The sequence below is a fragment of the Giraffa tippelskirchi genome, chromosome 5 (genome assembly GCF_054371585.1).
Source record: "Giraffa tippelskirchi isolate mGirTip1 chromosome 5, T2T-mGirTip1v1.2.pri, whole genome shotgun sequence".
Lineage (NCBI taxonomy): Eukaryota > Metazoa > Chordata > Mammalia > Artiodactyla > Giraffidae > Giraffa > Giraffa tippelskirchi.
This window is the reverse complement of record NC_137279.1, coordinates 12,119,191-12,138,815: the sequence shown is the minus strand read 5'-3', so window position 1 is coordinate 12,138,815 and position 19,625 is coordinate 12,119,191. Positions and strand designations below refer to the sequence as shown.

The 19,625-nt window shown below is 38.3% G+C and overlaps 1 protein-coding gene across 2 annotated transcripts in view; it reads right to left on the bottom strand.

Moving 5' to 3' along the window:
• The window catches only part of KCNK2 (potassium two pore domain channel subfamily K member 2), a 483,277-nt gene that overhangs the window by 40,346 nt on the left and 423,306 nt on the right, over positions 1-19,625 (bottom strand). For both annotated transcript variants that reach the window (XM_081491320.1, XM_081491318.1), the window contains exons 4-5: positions 18,785-18,945; positions 16,520-16,706 (exon numbers count right to left, since the gene is read on the bottom strand). In XM_081491320.1, coding sequence (XP_081347446.1) covers positions 16,520-16,706; positions 18,785-18,945 — 348 coding nt within the window. The remainder of the gene's footprint in view (positions 1-16,519; positions 16,707-18,784; positions 18,946-19,625) is intronic.

The following is a 19,625-nucleotide window of genomic DNA, read 5'->3' as shown; positions in this document are numbered from 1 at the left end:
AGGAAGTCCTTACACAGCAACTAAGACCCAGTACAGCCCCCCAAAGCGCTGCTAGTATCAGCTAAAGCTACATTTAGAAGGGGGTTAAGAGAATAGACAGGTAGAAGAGAGGAATTTAGAAAAAAAAAGTTGTAAAGAATTGTTCTTAAAGCAATGGGGAGTAGGTAAAAGTTTATAGGCAGATTGGTGTTTGACTTATATGCACAGAAAGATCTAGGGGCAGAGAGGGAAGGTTTGACAGGGAAACCCAGTGAGAAACTTTGTTCTGAGCTAGCTAAGGAGTGACTGTGCCTGAGTCAGACTGCGATGGAAAGAAAAGACATCTGAGGCAGAATCGTCAGGTACTGAAGACTACTTAGTTGGTGTGGTAAGTGAAAGAAAGGGCTCTAGGATGACCCGGAGACCAGAGACCCTCTGGTGGACGGTACCAGCAATGAAACAGGAAACTCAGGAGAAGGAACAGGGACAATAAAAGGGAAAGTAATTCAAACCAGGGCAAAACAATTTTGAAGTGCTTGAGGTACCAACAGGCAAGACAACCAGCAGGATCCTTAAATACAAATCTAACACTGAACGGGGCAGAGTTTCCCTGGTGGCTCAGACAGTAAAGAATCTGCCTGCCATGCAGGAGACACGGGTTCGATCCCTGGGTCAGGGAAGGTCCCCTGGAGAAGGGAATAGCTACCCACTGCAGTATTCTTGTGCCTGGAGAATCCCAGGGACGGGGGAGCCTGGTGGGCTGCCGTCTATGGGGTCGCACAGAGTTGGACACGACTGCAGCGACTTAGCAGCAGCAGTATTCTTGCCTGGAGAATCCCATGGACTGAGGGGCCTGCTGTGTTACACCCCATGGGGTCACAAAGAGTCAGACACAGCTAAGCAACTTAGCACACACGCAACAGGGAAGAGCAGGTAATGATTTTAGAATCAAAACCATAGAGACTGGGGATGTTTAAACAGGGGTTGTGGACATAATTTAAAACACTCAACCTGCATATTCAGAAGAACAGCTAATAAACAGCTGCTGCTGAGTCACGTCAGTCGTGTCCGACTCTGTGCGACCCCATAGACGGCAGCCCACCAGGCTCCACCGTCCCTGGGATTCTCCAGGCAAGGATACTGGAGTGGGTTGCCATTTCCTTCTCCAGTGCATGAAAGTGAAAAGTGAAAGTTAAGTCGCTCAGTCGTATCCGACTCTTAGCGACCCCATGGACTGCAGCCTACCAGGCTCCTCTGTCCATGGGATTTTCCAGGCAAGAGTACTGGAGTGGGGTGCCATTGCCTTCTCCGAATAAACAGCTAGTATACATTAAAAATCAAATATAAAAATTTGAATATAACATACTCTCTATAACTTAGACTGTCAGTTACCCACAATGACATTTTCAAATATTAAAGGGTCAGAGTAAAAAGAGAACATTTTTCCATCAGGCAAATAATAGGAACAGATACAAGTTCAGCCTTCATTAGGGACAAAGAATAATTTTCAAGATTCAGTTTATAAAGTCAGTAATATTTACCTTCAAAATATTGTAAAAAATTTACCTTGTGCAGCATTTTTAAAAATATCATTTCTGGGAAGGATTATAAAGGCTAAATGCATCTTGGGATGGTTAAGACTTGGCCCATGGGGGATGCAGTGCTACAAATTCACAGAAGTGACTTAGGAAATGTGTGTGGAAATCTGTTACATGATAGGCTCACTAGCGAATTCCATTTTTTAAATGTTTCCATTTCAAAGAAACCAAAATGACATTTTTTTCCCCAGTACTTTCTCTTTCAAAACCAGAAAGTCCTCATCCAAATAGTTGTGACTCACTTAACACATAAGTTCACCAAAATGTTGATTTTAGAAGTTAGTTCATGCTCAAGATGACTTTTTATAAGTTTTCTTTCTTATAAACAGGATGTCACAGTTTGAAAAGAGTAAATTAACTTAATCACTAAAAGGTCTATATTTGGGTAAAACGTTCATCCCACAAGTTTTAGTGGATTCTGAGGGGGGGGTTGTGTGGGCTGGGGGAATGTTTTCTCATTCTTAATTGCCACTCTTAAGATGAAATACTGGCAGTCAAGTGATCCAGGAAAAGCTAATGTATATACAGGTATTATCCAATACTCACAAAACCTTTTCACTTTCTGATATCTAAGATTTATGAATTAATTTTCACAGTATTTGATCTATTGGATTCAAGAATCTTAGCCAAATTTGAAAAATCTATAATGTTAAGATAACTTGATGAAAAAGTTATTTGTTTCTTTTTTAATTAGGAAATATTTTTAAAATGTAATTATAAGCATTAATTTTAGTCTAGCACATTCAAGAAATCTGTACGTGGGTCTCTTGCTAGCTAGTGGGAACCTACTGCATAGTGCGGGGAGCTCAGCTCAGTGGTGACCTAAACGAATGGGATGGGAGAGGGGAGGTCCAAGAGGGACGGGATATACGTATACATATAGCTGATTCACTTTACTGTACAGCAGAAACTAACACATTGTAAAGCAACTCTATCCCCCCATCCTCCCCCCAAAAAAAAACCTAGGGTCTTCTCTCTGTCCTGGCATATTCCCTCCCTATTTGGCTCCCACTCCCATCTCCATTCCACCACTCCATTGTGTTTTTTCTTTCTTGCCCAGACTCCTGAGACGTGGCCTGCGGGCTGCTACAACCCACTCTTCCCTCCTCATCTGGCACCTCACTGCCATTTTCTTTGTTGCCACTGAAAATATGCACACAAGTCCTTTCCATTTTAAGAGCTTTCCAGCTAATCATTACAGGAGAGCAGACCATGGTAATAAAAATAGCAAAGAGGGGTGGAGGTACCAAGGTTTTAGGAACCTTATAAACTTTTTAAAATAGTTAAAATAAGTCTCTTTCTGACTCTCACATGATGGCCTCTTTTAGATGGCACCATTTTTGTCTGGAATTATTTTCCTTGACACTTCAATAAGGAAATCACCAGAGCCTAATAAGCTCATCAAGCCCAGGAAAGTTTCTGTTTCAGTCTGGCATTATTCCTAGGAGCCCATTCTCATCAGATGAGATTCCCAAACATTGTCCCACAACAATCCCTTTCTTACCTGATTCCAGCATTAACGAAGCCCTTTCCTATCTGGTACCAAAGAGTTGTTGGTTGAGGTTCTTTTATTTTGGCCTCATAGTCCTAGCTAACCCAGTCCTAGCTAATAAGCTCACTGCAGCTGATTTACAGAATATTCAAACTCTGATGGAGAGAGGAGAGTGAGAGCTAAGGCTTTACTGATGGTCTGCCTCAATGAAATCATGCTGTACTAAAGTCCTGAGTAGGTAGGTATTGAGGGGTGTTGTATTCACACTCCTCATGAAAGTTAAAGTGTTAGTTGCTCAGTTGTGTCCAACTCTTTTGTAAGTCCATGGACTGTAGCCCATCAGGCTCTTCTGTCCATGGAATTCTCCAGGCAAGACTATTGGAGTGGGAAGCCATTTCCTCCTCCAGAGGAATCTTTCAGACCCAGGGATTGAACCCAGATCTCCTTCATTGCAGGCAGATTCTTTACTGTCTGAGTCACTAGGGAAGCCCTTCCCACTCCTCCTATTTCCACTGATTTAGCACAAGATTCTTTTATTTTTTTTTTTTTAGCACAGGATTCTTAAAAAGACCAATTGGTCATTGAGCCTTAAGCCATATCTCCAGATGTCTTTATCAGTAGTTAAGGTGATATTTCAATTGACATCATTCTCACAGTCTGTTCAGAACTCAAGGATGGAAGATTTGTATTGGATTCCTAAAATCCCAATAGTAAGTATCCCCATTTTCCAACAGACAAGCCATACTATCAGCAGATAAAATAACAGTTGTCAGGTCACACAGCAAAAGCAACAGCAGAGCTAGGATTTGCACTCAGGCTTGGTCTGGCTTCATAACATATGCCCCTGTCATTGAACCAGGTTGTCTATGTTACCTGTGATCTGTTACTGTCCTTCCCATTCAGTTCAGCTCAGTCACTCAGTCGTGTCCGACTCTTTGCGACCCCATGAATTGCAGCACCTCAGGCCTCTCTGTCCATCACCAGCTCCCGGAGTCTACCCAAACCCATGTCCATCAAGTCAGTGATGCCATCCAACCATCTCATCCTCTGTTGCCCCCTTCTCCTCCTGCCCCCAATCCTACCCAGCATTAGGGTCTTTTCCAATGAGTCAACTCTTCGCATGAGGTGGCCAAAGTATTGGAGTTTCAGCTTCAACATCAGTCCTTCCAATGAACATCCAGGATTGATCTCTTTTAGGATGGATTGATTGGATCTCCTTGCAGTCCAAGGGACTCTCAAGAGTCTTCTCCAACACCACAGTTCAAAAGCATCAATTCTGCAGCACTCAGCTTTCTTCATCGTCCAACTCTCACATCCATACCTGACCACTGGAAAAACCATAGCCTTGACTAGACGGACTTTTGTTGGCAAAGTAATGTCTCTGCTTTTAAATATGCTATCTAGGTTGGCCATAACCTTCCTTCCAAGGAGTAAGCGTCTTTTAATTTCATGGCTGCAATTACCATCAGCAGTGATTTTGGAGCCCAAAAAAATAAAGTCTGACACTGTTTCCACTGTTTCCCCATCTATTTCCCAAGAAGTGATGGGACCAGATGCCATGATCTTAGTTTTCTGAATGTTGAGCTTTAAGCCAACTTTTTCACTCTCCTCTTTCACTTTCATCAAGAGGCTCTTTAGATCTTCTTCACTTTCTGCCATAAGGGTGGTGTCATCCGCATATCTGAGGTTATTGATATTTCTCCCGGCAATCTTGATTCCAACTTGTGTTTCTTCCAGCCCAGCATTTCTCATGATGTACTCTGCATATAAGTTAAATAAGCAGGGGGACAATATACAGCCTTGACTTACTCCTTTTCCTATTTGGAACCAGTCTGTTGTTCCATGTCCAGTTCTAACTGTTGCTTCCTGACCTGCATACAGGTTTCTCAAGAGATGGGTCAGATGGTCTGGTATTCCCATCTCTTTCAGAATTTTCCACAGTTTATTGTGATCCACACAGTCAAAGGCTTTGGCATAGTCAATAAAGCAGAAATAGATGTTTTTCTGGAACTCTCTTGCTTTTTCAATGATCCATCAGATGTTGGCAATTTGATCTCTGGTTCCTCTGCCTTTTCTAAAACCAGCTTGAACATCTGGAAGTTCACGGTTCACGTATTGCTGAAGCCTGGCTTGGAGAATTTTGAGCATTACTTTACTAGCGTGTGAGATGAGTGCAATTGTGAGGTAGTTTGAGCATTCTTTGGCATTGCCTTTCTTTCGGATTGGAACGAAAACTGACCTTTTCCAGTCCTGTGGCCACTCATGAGTTTTCCAAATTTGCTGGCATATCGAGTGCAGCACTTTCACAGCATCATCTTTCAGGATTTGAAATAGCTCAACTGGAATTCCATCACCTTCACTAGCTTTGTTCGTAGTGATGCTTTCTAAGGCCCACTGGACTTCACATTCCAGGATGTCTGGCTCTAGGTGAGTGATCACACCATCGTGATTATCTGGGTCGTGAAGATCTTTTTTGTACAGTTCTTCTGTGTATTCTTGCCACCTCTTCTTAATATCTTCTGCTTCTGTTAGGTCCATACCATTTCTGTCCTTTATCGAGCCTATCTTTGCATGAAATGTTCCTTTGGTATCTCTAATTTTCTTGAAGAGATCTCTAGTCTTTCCCAATCTGTTGTTTTCCTCTATTTCTTTGCACTGATTGTTGAGGAAGGCTTTCTTATCTCTCCTTGCTATTCTTTGGAACTCTGCATTCAGATGGGAATATCTTTCCTTTTCTCCTTTGCTTTTCGCTTCCTGTCCTTCCCATTTTCCCACCTTCTTTTTTTGTCCATACTGGATGGCAGTAGCTAGCACTGGAGATGCTACGTCAAACAAGGTGTTCCTTTTCCCCTCAAGGTTCTTACCTAGAAACCAGGTGGGTCTGAGGTCAGCACTGTTTTACCAGAAGCTTCTTGTCTTATGTCCCCATTCCAACAGTTTCCAAAAGTTGGTCCTATTCTGCTCTACAACACTTGAATATACATTGCCTTCTCTTCCCTTAAATTTAATTTTCTTTCTCTTGATGATGCTGAATCACAGAATATTTACAAATAAGGATTTAAAGAATGATTTAGCCATTCTAGATCAAACTCCATGTTTCTCCTTAGCTTTTCTAAAATAATATATAGAGTATAGATAAAACATACAACTTTGTTTTAAAGAAAATAATGGTCACTTTTAACATGGGTCTGTATTTTAGTACAGATATCAAATATGGATTTCAGTATTTTTGGTACATTTGACTCTCTTTTTATTCATGAAAGCTGCATGGTAATCCACTCCAGTACTCTTGCCTGGAGACTCCCACAGACAGAGGAGCCTGGCGGGTTACAGTCCATAGGGTCACACAGAGTCAGACACGACTGAAGTGACTTAGCATGGCAGGCATGCATGCTGTCTTAATATGAAGGGGCAAAAACAAATTTTATGCTTTAGTATATTTTTATTTTTTATAGTAAAGCAATTTAACCTAATAAAGTCTTTTATTAATGCTTCAAGAATTAAGAGGTTCTTTCAGTAATGATGTAAATTATGTTTTCTTTTTTACAAATGAAAATATGACTTCAGTATTAAACAACAGCTCACCCACTAAATCAAACTTTCCCTATGCTATTAAGTTAAAAAAACACACACAAGATCAAAAAGGTAACTAAATCTCTCTAGCATTTGAACCTATATTTGGGGATTTTCAATATCAGCACTCAAGAAGTTGTCCATTTCCTGGTAGGTACTTGGTCTAAGACTAGGGAAACTGCCATCAGAAAAACAGCAGTCTCATGATCATAAAGAAAGAAAAATCAACACATTGTCTTACTCATCCTTTATAAGGATGGAAATCTATAGGATATAGGATGTACATTATTCTTACCTCTAGAAATTATCTTTAAGCCTATATATCAATATACAGTAATTTGGAATCTTTTTCATTAAACTTAGTACAACTTACTGTCTAGCTCACTAAGACTTAACTGTCAATCACTAACCATTTTCCTTGTCATTTTTTCCCACGTGTTCTGCAATTCTTCTATATATCCATTCTGAATCCTAGAAGTTAAATAACTCCTTGGTTTGCCCACAGTCCCTAACTTCTGAACTGTTTGGGTCAAATCCCATTTAATTAATTACACACATAGCTCTCAGTTCTCTGATGAGTTGAGTTCTCTGAGAGTCACCAGCTGATTCAGGGGGTGACCAGATGTCTTGCAGAATTTTTCCATTTTAACACACAGAACTATCAAGAAGAGAAAATGATTTCCTATTTAATTGTTACTCTTGGATTTCAAACATTATGTCCCATAGGAACAGGACCCAGTGCAATCATTACCACTAAGTGCTAAGCAGTTATCTAATATACAATATGTGCTCACTAAACATCAGAATGAATGCACATATGAATGATGACTATAAAGCATCTCCCTAACAGTCCAGTAAGCCCTCTCTTTTCAATCAGAGAAATTTTTCTGAGCCATTGTGGTGGTGCTGAAGAACTGACTGTTCTTCAGTTGACCTCACTTCTGATCAGGTATTTTCCTTGTCATTTGCTAAATTCCTGGCAAATCTCTGCTCAGTGATCAGCCCAATAATAGCAATTTTAATACCTGGCCTTTGAATAGTTGCAAAACTTTTAGACCACATCAGTAACTGTTTTCTCAAAGTTATCTATTAGGACAAACTGTTTGGAACAAAAAAACAAACAAACTGTTGGAACAAAACCTTGTCATGGTTTTTCAATGGAGATTTATATGTTTTCATGATAAAATCATCTTCCATTAAGCAAGCTCCTAGCACGCCACTAATTGAGTCATGTTTTTGGTTATAAGAGAAAGCAATGGCTTGGTTACAAAAAACTGCATTTCCAATAATGACTCTGAAAACATAATTCCAAGAAAACTTAATTCTTAATATGAGATAAACAAATATGTTTTTTACCCAAGTCAAAAAATATGGAGACAAAAGATTCAATAACCGTGAAAATCTATAAAGTTTTGAAAAGGTAAATGCACTGGAAGGACAGTTTTACCTGCTTTAATTTCCCAATTTTTTTATTTTTTTCTATTTAGAGAAGCATAAGGCTCTAAGCCTAAAGCCTGATTAACCCAGTAAGTATTCAAAACTATATGTGAGACAAAAAAAGTTTAATTATTCAACTAAATATACTAAATTTTACTGATCAAAATTCCAAGAATATATATTTGTATGGCAAAGTAAATTTATGCTCAGAACGAAAATGTGTTTTCATAATATCAACTATAAGGGTTTCTTAGAATACATCTAAACTCTTGGTTAAAATTTTTGGTTTTTATTAGAAAAGTAGCTAATGTGAGGACATTGTTTTGTGAAACTATGTATTTGTATCTGGCTTTCACTCAACCATATTATCTCTTATGAACTAACCTGGCTTCCAAAAGAGTGTTGCTGAAGACTTCTGGCATGGCAGGCTGCAGTCCATGGGGTTGCAAAGGAATCAGACAAGGCTTACGAGACTAAACAAGAACAAAAAGACTTCTTTGGGCAATGTCTATCAGTTCATAGGAATGCACTTCTTGGTTTCCATGGCTTACTCTAGTCCTAACAGTATATATTAAAGAGGACACTAACTTTGAAAAATAATGTTAAATTATGTTAAATTAGGTAATTATTTGACTTCACTTCTGAAGAATCATCAACTAATTTTTTACTGATGTGTAACTGACAAGCTCAACGTTCAGAAAACTAAGATCATGGCATCTGGTCCCATCACTTCATGGGAAATAGATGGGGAAACAGTGGAAACAGTGTCAGACTTTAGTTTTTGGGGCTTCAAAATCACTGCTGATGGTGATTGCAGCCATGAAATTAAAAGATGCTTACTCCTTGGAAGGAAGGTTATGGCCAACCTAGATAGCATATTGAAAAGCAGAGACATTACTTTGCCAACAAAAGTCCGTCTAGTCAAGGCTATGGTTTTTCCAGTGGTCATGTATGGCTGTGAGAGTTGGATGGTGAAGAAAGCTGAGTGCTGCAGAATTGATGCTTTTGAACTGTGGTGTTGGAGAAGACTCTTGAGAGTCTCTTGGACTGCAAGGAGATCCAACCAGTCCATCCTAAAAGAGATCAATCCTGGGTGTTTATTGGAAGGACTGATGTTGAAGCTGAAACTCCAATACTTTGGCCACCTCATGCGAAGAGTTGACTCATTGGAAAAGACCCTAATGCTGGGTAGGACTGGGGGCAGGAGGAGAAGGGGATGACAGAGGATGAGATGGTTGGATGGCATCGCCGACTCGATGGACATGGGTTTGGGTAGACTCCGGGAGTTGGTGATGGACAGAGAGGCCTGGCGTGCTGCAATTCATGGGGTCGCAAAGAGTCAGACACGACTGAGCGACTGAACTGAACTGAACTGACATAAATTTCATTAGTTTCAAGTGTATAATATAGTGGTTCGACATTTATATATATATATATATGTATATATATATATATATATATAATGAGATGATCATGTCTATAGGTCTAGTTACTGTCACTAAAGTTATTACAATATTAGTTAATATACTCCCTATTCTGTAACTTATTTATTGTATTATTTATTTTAGAACTGGAAGTTTGTGCCTCTTAATCAGCTTCACCTATTTTGCCCATCCCCCAACTCGTAGTAATTTTTTTAAATCATGGATTTAGACGACAAGTTTTAGAAGCAAGCCTAAATAAGTAGAGCTCAATCTTTCACACTTTTCTATATAAGTAGTATAACTTCTTAGATTTTAATGAGATCTAACTCTTGGCCTATAAGGCAAGCATGATTTAATAATTTATCAATTCAGACTTCTCATCAAATGAAAAATAACATGACAAAAATTAAGAAATAAAACATAGGAAACCAAGACCAGACTGTCAAATACAATTTTTACCAATCTTCCCTGGTGGCTCAGACAGTAAAGAATCTGCCTGCAATGCAGGAGACCTGGGTTCTATCCCTGGGTCGGGAAGATTCCCTGGAGAAGGAAATGGAAACCCACTCCAGTACTCTTGCCTGGAGAATTTCAAGGACAGAGGAGCCTGCCATAGACTCAGACACAACTGACTAAATAACACTTAACTTACCTCTACAAATTTGACTACAAATTATTATAGACATTCTTAAAATCAAGTAAATGATACTTTGCTAAATAATGTACTTTCTTTTGTTATCTTTTAGGAAGAGTCACTCTGTGAACTACAGTTAGCAACAGAGGGTCTGTTTATTCATATGTAAAATAAAAGTGCTGCAATAGATCTGTGGCTCCCAGGTCTTTTTTAGCTCTAGAATATTGAGCATTAGTAAAAGAACAAAAAAGGCCATCAGGAAGGAGTAAACACAAATTACTAAGGCAACCAACCAGCCAGTAAAACACATTCTTTCATAAATATAAATGTAAGATTGAAATTTGCTGGGGGAGTTCTTCCTGCAAAAAACTATTAAATGTTGAATTCTTATGTTCAGTCACATACACAGAGAAAGTTGAACTCTGAAACATATTAGTCTTTACTAGTAGTTGCTAAATGCTTCTGATACAGTATTGCCAACAGTGAAAAGGATCAGTGGGTGCAAATAGAAATTTACATTTATCTATGAGTTAAAAATATATTATGCTCTAATAGATTATATCATGAACATTATGACATACAAAAAATGAAAAGTAAGCAGCCATAAAAAGGAAAGAAATTGTGCCATTTGCAGGGACGCAGACAGATGTGGATGTTAATGTGAAATTATGCAGAATCTAGAAAAATGATGTAGATGATCTTATTAGCAAAGAAGAAACAGAGACACTGATGTAGAGAACAAATACATGGATACAAAGTGGGGAAAGGAGGCAGTGGGATGAATTGGGAGATTGGGATTGACATATACACACTAGTATAAAACAGACAACTAATGAGAACAGACTGTGTAGTACAGGGAATTCTACTCATGTGCTCTGGTGTCCTAATTGGGGAGGAAATCCAAGGAACAGGGGATATATGTGTATGTATGGCTGATTCCCTTTGCCGTACAGCAGAAACTACCACAACATTGTAAAGCAGCTATACCTTTGTATAGCATTCGTCACTCAGTTGTGTCCAACTCTTTGCAACCCCATAGACTGTAGCCCGCCAGGCTCTTCTGTCCAGGCAATTCTCCAGGCAAGAATACTGACATGGGTAGCCATTCCCTTCATCAGGGGATCTTCCTGACCCAGGGATCAAACCCAGTCTCCTGCATTGCAGGCAGATTTTTTTTTACCATCTGAACAACCAGGGAAGTCCAAAGGTAGCTATATTACAAATTAAAAAAAAAAGAGAGAAAGAAACAGAAAAAGAATCATAGGATCATAGCAACATAATAGATCTAAAGCCAAAAAATAAAAAATAAGATAGAAAGTAAGAAATGACATTTAAAAATACAAAGCAACAGGGGTTGACCTGTTTTCTTCCCAGGGCAAAAGGTCTAGCTGCATGTTTTCATGCTCATTCCCTGAGGACGAGCACTCTGCTTCAGAGTTGTCTGAACGACCACATCATATCAGCTCTTGTTGCTCTTGAAATGCTCCTAATACTTACGCCAATGTTACAACATTTAGATATCACATTCCAAAATTTACTCCTTTTACTTTAATAACACCATGGTTTGAAGTATATGTTTTTAAATTTGTCTTCAAAGAAGTTCAATACAAATATAATTGAATTCTAATCCCATTTGAAACAGCACTTGCAGACTTGAGAAAGGCATCAGACAGTGGGTGTCTATTAAGAGAAGTACATCTCTGTTTTCTTTGGAGATTTATAGCCTAATAGAAAGATGAGAAGGGTCAAGTTTGAGCAATGCTTCTTGCTTTTTCCTGGCAAAAATATCAAAATTAAGTGAGAATCCTATCTGTAGAGACATCTAATAGCAAGAGGGAAGGCCCTAAAAAATAAACAACTGATGTTTCCCAGATGGGGTCGTCGCTTTAACTTAGTGGCTAATTTTACTTGTCACAAGGTACCCAGAAGGAAAGACTATTTTTATGTATTCTACTTAACTATAGCAGTTATTTTCCAAGATCTTTTTAAAAACTCACAATGCTTTTTTTCCCAAAGACTCTTGCAAAGGGCACACATTTCCTAGGCAGCTTTGCCCACATCTTCCCCCGTGTCCATCATTTCACTGCAAAAATGCCCCCCGGGCACACAGGTCTAGGATGTAAAGACTACAGGACTAGGAATAGGGTTCCACAGTCTCACAAAGACCAAAATAGGTACAAAATACGTAAACTAAGGCAACAGAGATAAGTCAACAAAAGTAGTGTCCATTCTGCTGCTCTCACATTCTCAGCATTTGTCACTTTGAACACATTAAGTTCCTTTGTGAGTTGTTAGCAAAGTGTATCTCTACCATTTTTCATTATTCCTCTGTAAAATACAAATAAAATTAAAATAATGGGTTTAAAGAGGGGCATGATAAAATAAAACCTTAGTAATAATAACAATGTTTATTAGACTATACCTAATGCCATGCAAATATTCTGTTCCCCTGTCCCCCTACAATACTGTGACCATGACTCTACATTCAGGGTTCCCACTGATATACAAGATGTTTTCAGACAGCTGAGAGCGGCTACTAACAGACTAACACAATCCAGCCAGTTTCAGAGTGTTGGTCTCCAAAGGGAAATTAAATAATAACTTTTTTCATCTTCTACAAAACCATAAAGGAAAAATATTTGTTCATTTTTTTCTAAGCTGGTTATACTGCGGTCACAAATAGAACACTATTTTAGGATTCCACCCACATTTTTATTTATAATTTTTGGTTTTTTTAGAGTCTCAGACTATGAGGTTCACACTGGACTGACACATATTTAAAATAACATGTGCACCATATTGTATCATTGAAATTTGCTAAGATAAAATAACTTAAATGTTCTCACTAAACAAATAAATGAGATGTCCATGCTTAGTTGCTCAGTCGTGACGGACTCTTTGCAATCCTTAGCACCATGGCCCACCAGGCTCCTCTATCCATGGGATTCTCCAGGCAAGAATAGTGGAGTGGGTTGCCATTTCCTTCTCCAGGGGATCTTCATGACCCAGGGATCGAACCTGCATCTCCTATGTCTCCTGCCTTCAGGCAGATTCTTTACCTGCTGACCTATTGGGGAAGCCTAGAGTGAGGTGAGGAATGTATTAATCAATTGGATTTTTTCACAATGTATAATACATGTGTATGAAAACACCACAATGTGCACTTTAAATATCTTATAATTTTACCTGTCAATTATACCTCAATAAAGCTGAAAAATAAATACGTTAGTAAATAAACATAACTAAGCATTACCATAAAACATTAAAAATTAAATAGGATATAATAACATGAGCAATACAAGGCTGTTGGCTTGAAAATGGAAGACTTGTCACCTAATATCTAGATATTCCACAGTTACTATAAGACCTATGGTTAATTATATTACACATAATTTAATTATAATTCAATATAATTTCTAATTATACTTACAAAATGGTACAATAGCCTGGGCTTCCCAGGTTGCACTAGCGGTAAAGAATCTGCCTGCCAAAAACAGGAGACGCAAGAGATGCGGGTTTGATCCCTGGGTGAAGAAGATCCCCTGGGGGAGGGCATGGCAACCCTCTCCAGTATTCTTGCCTGGAGAATCCCATGGACAGAGGAGCCTGGCGGGCTATAGTCTATTGGGTCTCAAAGAGCTGGACACGACTGAAGTGATAGCACACACGCACAATGGCCTAAGATTAACACAGCACAAGTATAATTTTTTTTTTAATTGGAGTACAGTTGCTTTACAATGTTGTGTTAGTTTACACTATACAATGAAGTGAACCAGCTATATACATACACACACACACACATATCCCCTTCCTCTTGGACCTCTGTCCTACCCCCTCCCCATCCCGTCCCATTCCACTCATCTAGGTCAGCAGAGCACGGAGCGGAGCTCCCTGTACTATACAGCAGCTTCCCACTAGCTATCTGTTTTGCACATGGCACTGCACATATGTCAAGCCCAATCTCTCAATTCGTCCCACACCACCCTCTGTGTCCACACACCCATTCCCTATGTCTGCATCTCTTTTCTTGCCTTGCAAATAGGTTCATCTGTACCATTTTTCTATATTGCACATATATGCATTAATATATGATATTTGTTTTGCTGTTTCTGATTTACTTCACTCTGCATGACATCCCTACGTCTCACTTTCTGCTACATTAAAGCTCTTTCCATTTGCAAACTGTATCGATGACGTTAATGAAAGGTAGAAAGATGGTTATTTTAGGACAAAAGCTGGTTGTCCAATATAGAGCTACAAATGTCTGAGATTCTTCTCTCTGCATTTTGCTAATTAGAAAACAAAAAGAACTCCACCTTTTCCCATCCAGCACAGAGATGTGAATGTACTGCTTTTGACCAAAAGCAAATCTTTGCTTGTAGAAACATCCCTGTCTTCAAAGATATTATACATTCCTGAAAGAAGGGCTTGGACAAGTTAAACTGTAATTAACAAATAATAAAAACAGATGCCTTCTCTGAAATTTGTATAAAGCTACACAACATATTTTCTTTTCGGATAATATTTAAGTAAGAAGTTTGAGTCAAAAAAAAAGAGTAAACAACTCGAAAGTATAAAACCCTCCTAAAATTAAATTAGGCTACTTAGTTTATTCTGGGAAGTTTACTAGCACATTCCTACTATAATGGTTATGAGCATGTTTTTCTAACACTTCAAATTTATTTTTCTAAAGAAAAATTTAGGTTTTTTAGGAGCTGGTCAAAATGATGCATGACAGACAATTATTACATTATTTTTACCACTATTACTACAATTTATTTAATACTGGAGTTAGAACAATAATGTGTGTGTGCTCAGTCGTGTCTGACTCTTTGCGACTCCATGGACCATAGCCCACCAGGCTCCTCTGTCCATGGGATTCTCCAGGCAAGAATACTGGAGTGAGTTGCCATTTCCTCCTCCAGGGGATCTTCCCAACCCAGGGATCGAACCCGCATCTCCCAAGTCTCCTCCACTGGCACATGGATTCTTCACTGCTGAGCACTGGGGCAGCCCCTGAACAGTAACAATAATGAGATAATATAATAGGAAAAGAGAGATGAAATGATATAAGATCTAAGAGATAAAACAATAAAGCAAACAGCAACAGAAATAACATCCATAGAAAAAGAAAACCTGTCTTAAAATCATGAATTTTAAAATATGGATAAATTGCTAAAAAGATTAAAAACACTGATGTTAGAACTGAAAATTAGAGGAGATAAACATCTTAGAGAAAAGAAGGTTTTAAGTAGCTCAGCACATCTTCCAAAGTTTGAGGTGTTTCTAGAACTAAAATATGAGAGTGACATTACCAAGATGGTGACTAGCTGTTCCTGGCTTCGCTCTTCCCTCACAAGAAGAAAAACTAACAACGATTCAAGGACGAGACACCACTGAGAGAATCCTAGGACACGGGAGTGGGGCTGAAGCACCCTGGGACCCCAGACAGCGAGGCGGACTGCATTAGAAGAATGGATGTTAGCTGAACCCACTGTGGTGATCACTTCATTGCATCATCTATGTAAATCAAACCATCCTGCTGTTACCCCTTGAACATACCCAGTGATGTATGTCAATCATTTCTCAAGAAAACTGGGAGGAAAAACTAAGATATGGAAAGGCTTAGTAAAAAGAGCAAAGATAATTTAAACTTGAATTCTTGTACAACTACAAAGATAAATAAGAGGCATATAAGTGGTTTCTGAAATTAGAGTGGTACTGTAACACTCTGAACAGACAGTAATTTAAATTTCTTTCATAGAATGAAAAATAAATATTCAACTGTACCCTTTTGCTGACCTTCACTGTCATGGGATGATCTCTTTATTTTTTTGGCTCTGTCACTGTTATGGATGAAACTGTGTTTTCCAAAAGTACGCATTGAAGTCCCAACCCTGGTACTTTGGAACATGAGCTTATTTGGAAATAAGGCCCTTGGCAGATACAATTAGTTATGATGAATTCATACTGGAATAGAGTGGGCTTTTAATCTAATGTGACTGGTGTCTTTATAAGAAGAGGGAAATCTGGTCACAGCAACTGGGACACAGGGAGAACATGATATGATGATGGAAGCAGAGATGAAGTGATACAGCTACCACCCAAGGACCAGCAAGGACTGATGCTCTCCACCTCCAGAAGCTGGGGAGAAGCAAGGGAGGATTCTACCAGTTTCAGAGGGCCCCTGCCCCTGCTGGCACTCTGATTTTGAACTTCTATAAGAGAATGAATTTCTTTTGTTTAAAGGCACCCAGTTTGTCGTACTTTCTTATGACAGCCCTGGGAAAAGAAGACAGTCACTGTGTTGTCTGCAAACCCAAGAGAAAAAGTTTAACTAATGGAGAAGGGTTAGGAGAGCAGTGTATCTCCAAAAACTTACCTGCGACATAGTCACCAAAGCCAATGGTGGTTAAGGTGATAACCACAAAATAAATGGCGTCCAGGGCACTCCAGCCTTCTATGTGTTTGAATATGATCGCAGGCAGAGCGACGAAGAGTACACAGCCAAACAGAATAAAGATGATTGTTGAGATGATTCGTATCTTGGTTTGACTAACATTCCACTTCTAGGGATGAGAGAGTGGGGGGGGGGCGGAGAGAGAGATACTGAGATAGAGAAATTGATTGAGATCTATTATTGATGTACCTGCAAAGTTAACCTATATATACTGTTTAAATTATTTTTCATTGGAGTATAGTTGCTTTACAATGTTATGTTAGTTTCTAGTGTACAACAAAGTGAATCAGCTATATATATACATACACACACATGTGCACACACATACACACACACACACATCGCTTCTTTTTTGGATTTCCTTCCCATTTAGGTCACCACAGAGCTCTGAGGAGAGTTCCTGGAGTGATACAGTATGTTCTCATGAGTTATCTATTTTATACATATAATCTATACACACTGTTAATCAGCAAATCAGCAAATGAGAATGGTATTTTATTCTCTTATAATTAATTTTCAATTGTCTTTACTTAAATATATTAGGTATAATATGAATAACTGAAAACAACCAATGCTAATAACGATGCTACTTTACTTTTATACAGCTTTGCAACAGGTAAAGTACTTTCTAAAATATGTAACATTAGCTCAGAGAACAAAATTTCAGATTTACATCATTCTTTGTTTATCTCAACTACTTTTGAAATATTTCTATTCTACAAGCAAACAACTGATTTCGGGCCAAACGCAATCTAGAAATACATGAAAATGGAGAAAACTGAAGCATAAACTAAATATCTTCCACTGTTGATAATTGATAAGATCATTAATTTCGTGGAGACTTTGCCCCTCTCCTACCACATTTTTCTATCATTTTTCAATTGATTAAAGAGAAATACTAGCAGACAAAGTCCACAGTTCATTCCCATGTGAACTAGACAAACCATCTCACTGTTCTACGACCTTAAGCTATACAACTAAATATAAAAGGCATGATATGTAGACAATGATAAGTCTTCAACACCTCTAAGCTAGAGCTGTCCTCAGAGGACCCACACTGTTTCACCTCTGAATTTAATGTGAAACATGTGTGCGTGCGTGCATGCATGCTTAGTCACTCAGTCATGTCTGACTCTTTGCAACTCTATGGACAGTAGCCCGCCAGGCTGCCCTGTCCCTGGCATTCTCCAGGCAAGAACACTGGAGTGGGTTGCATGCCCTCCTGCAGGGAATCTTCCCAAACCAGGGATCAAACCCATATCCCCTGCGGCTCCTACATTGCAGGCATATTCTTTATACCGCTGAGCCACCAGGGAAGCACCAATATGAAATATATCTAATGTTAAAACTGGAATTATAATTTCAATTGAACACCTAACACTCAGTGGTCTGATTTCATCAATAGTTAAGTACTCGAACTTTTTATGAGAAGATAAAACATTATCGAATAACAAATAAAACATAGTAGTAGTGGCAGAAGTAACAAATCATCTACAATCTCACTCTCTAACACAATTATTTTCTTCACTCATAATTTTCAAGAATAAAAGCTTGTCATCATGGTATTATTACTATTTTTCACTTAAAATTCTAAGAGCATTTTGATTTTATTTATTTTTTTCTACTGACTATCATATGTCCATGAACATCTTCATTATATTATTTTTGGTCCTACTAAATTACATACCTTAGTTCAATTTCTATCAGCAACATTATTAAAATAAGTTATAAGATCCCCTTTATCATGTTTGCTATATATTATTCAATCCTTCAGCAAAGGGCTAAGGTTTACTAGCTATGTTAAGCTTTCACTTAGAATATCTCTAAATCTCAGAGTAATGCCTCATCATCAGTACTATTATTCATATAAATGGTAAAATGGAGATCTAAGGGTGAAATAACTAGCTTAAGTGAATATAGCTAGGATACAATACATCTGGAATCCAAGCTCAGGACTGTCAGATTTCTACTTCTGTATATTTCGCTTTTTCTCATTCATTAATGTATTCATTCAGAGAAGTATAAAAACAACTATACAGTGAGTTATTTGCAAAAAGAAGTTCATGTAAATTGTCATAGAAAACCCAATAACTTACATCTAACTATATCTGAGGTGAACAGAAAAGTTATAATATTTTTGCAAAATGAGACAATTAACAGATGCAGTCAAATGGCTATCATACTCACAATAAATGTATCTTCCACCTTTGCAATTCCTTTTCCAAATATGGTCCCTAGTTGATCTCCAACTCCAGCCAACAGAAAGCCAAAGAGGGGAATTCCCAGTAAGGCATAGATGATACAGAATATTTTCCCCCCTTCTGTGCGTGGTGAGATGTTTCCAAATCCTAAAAATACAAAGATAAAGAAGAATTCAGTCGTTTAGAAATGAGTAATAGTTTAAAACATATGACCTCAAACTTGATTCACAAATTTCCAAATATTATAAGATATCAATCCTAGATTTCAACTAAATAAGAATCCCTTTATACCACATAAGCTTTTAAGGTAAAATCTTCTTATAAACAAGCACTCTAACAATCTCCAAAGTATAGCTAATGTTCCAATTAAACTAGATGATGAAAACTGAGGGAGTAACACACACAATAAAGTCAATGTTTTCACTCAATTTACTTCTGCCTCTCTAAGCTGCCAATGCTGTTGACTACAAAGCTTTTGTTGCCATTTATTAAGTGTGTATTGCCTTAAGAGTATTCAAATATGCTTAAATTATTAAACATTTAATAACAACTTAAAAATTTTTTTTTCATTCAAGTACCTACCAAAAAGCAGTAAATGAAAACTTAAAATTATCAAACCCGTGAATTACAAATTGGCACTTGCCATCTACATTTACAAGGATTAAATCATGTGCAGCTGTTACTGCTGATCTTCAAAATCCCCTGCAAGGAGTTCAGAGTAGAGAGCAGAAATGAGGTGCTCTGTGCTCCGGGGAAATCTGGCAGAACAGGTCTGCATATAGTTAGACATTTCCAGGAGCCAATTTTATGAGCCAAATTTTTGTATC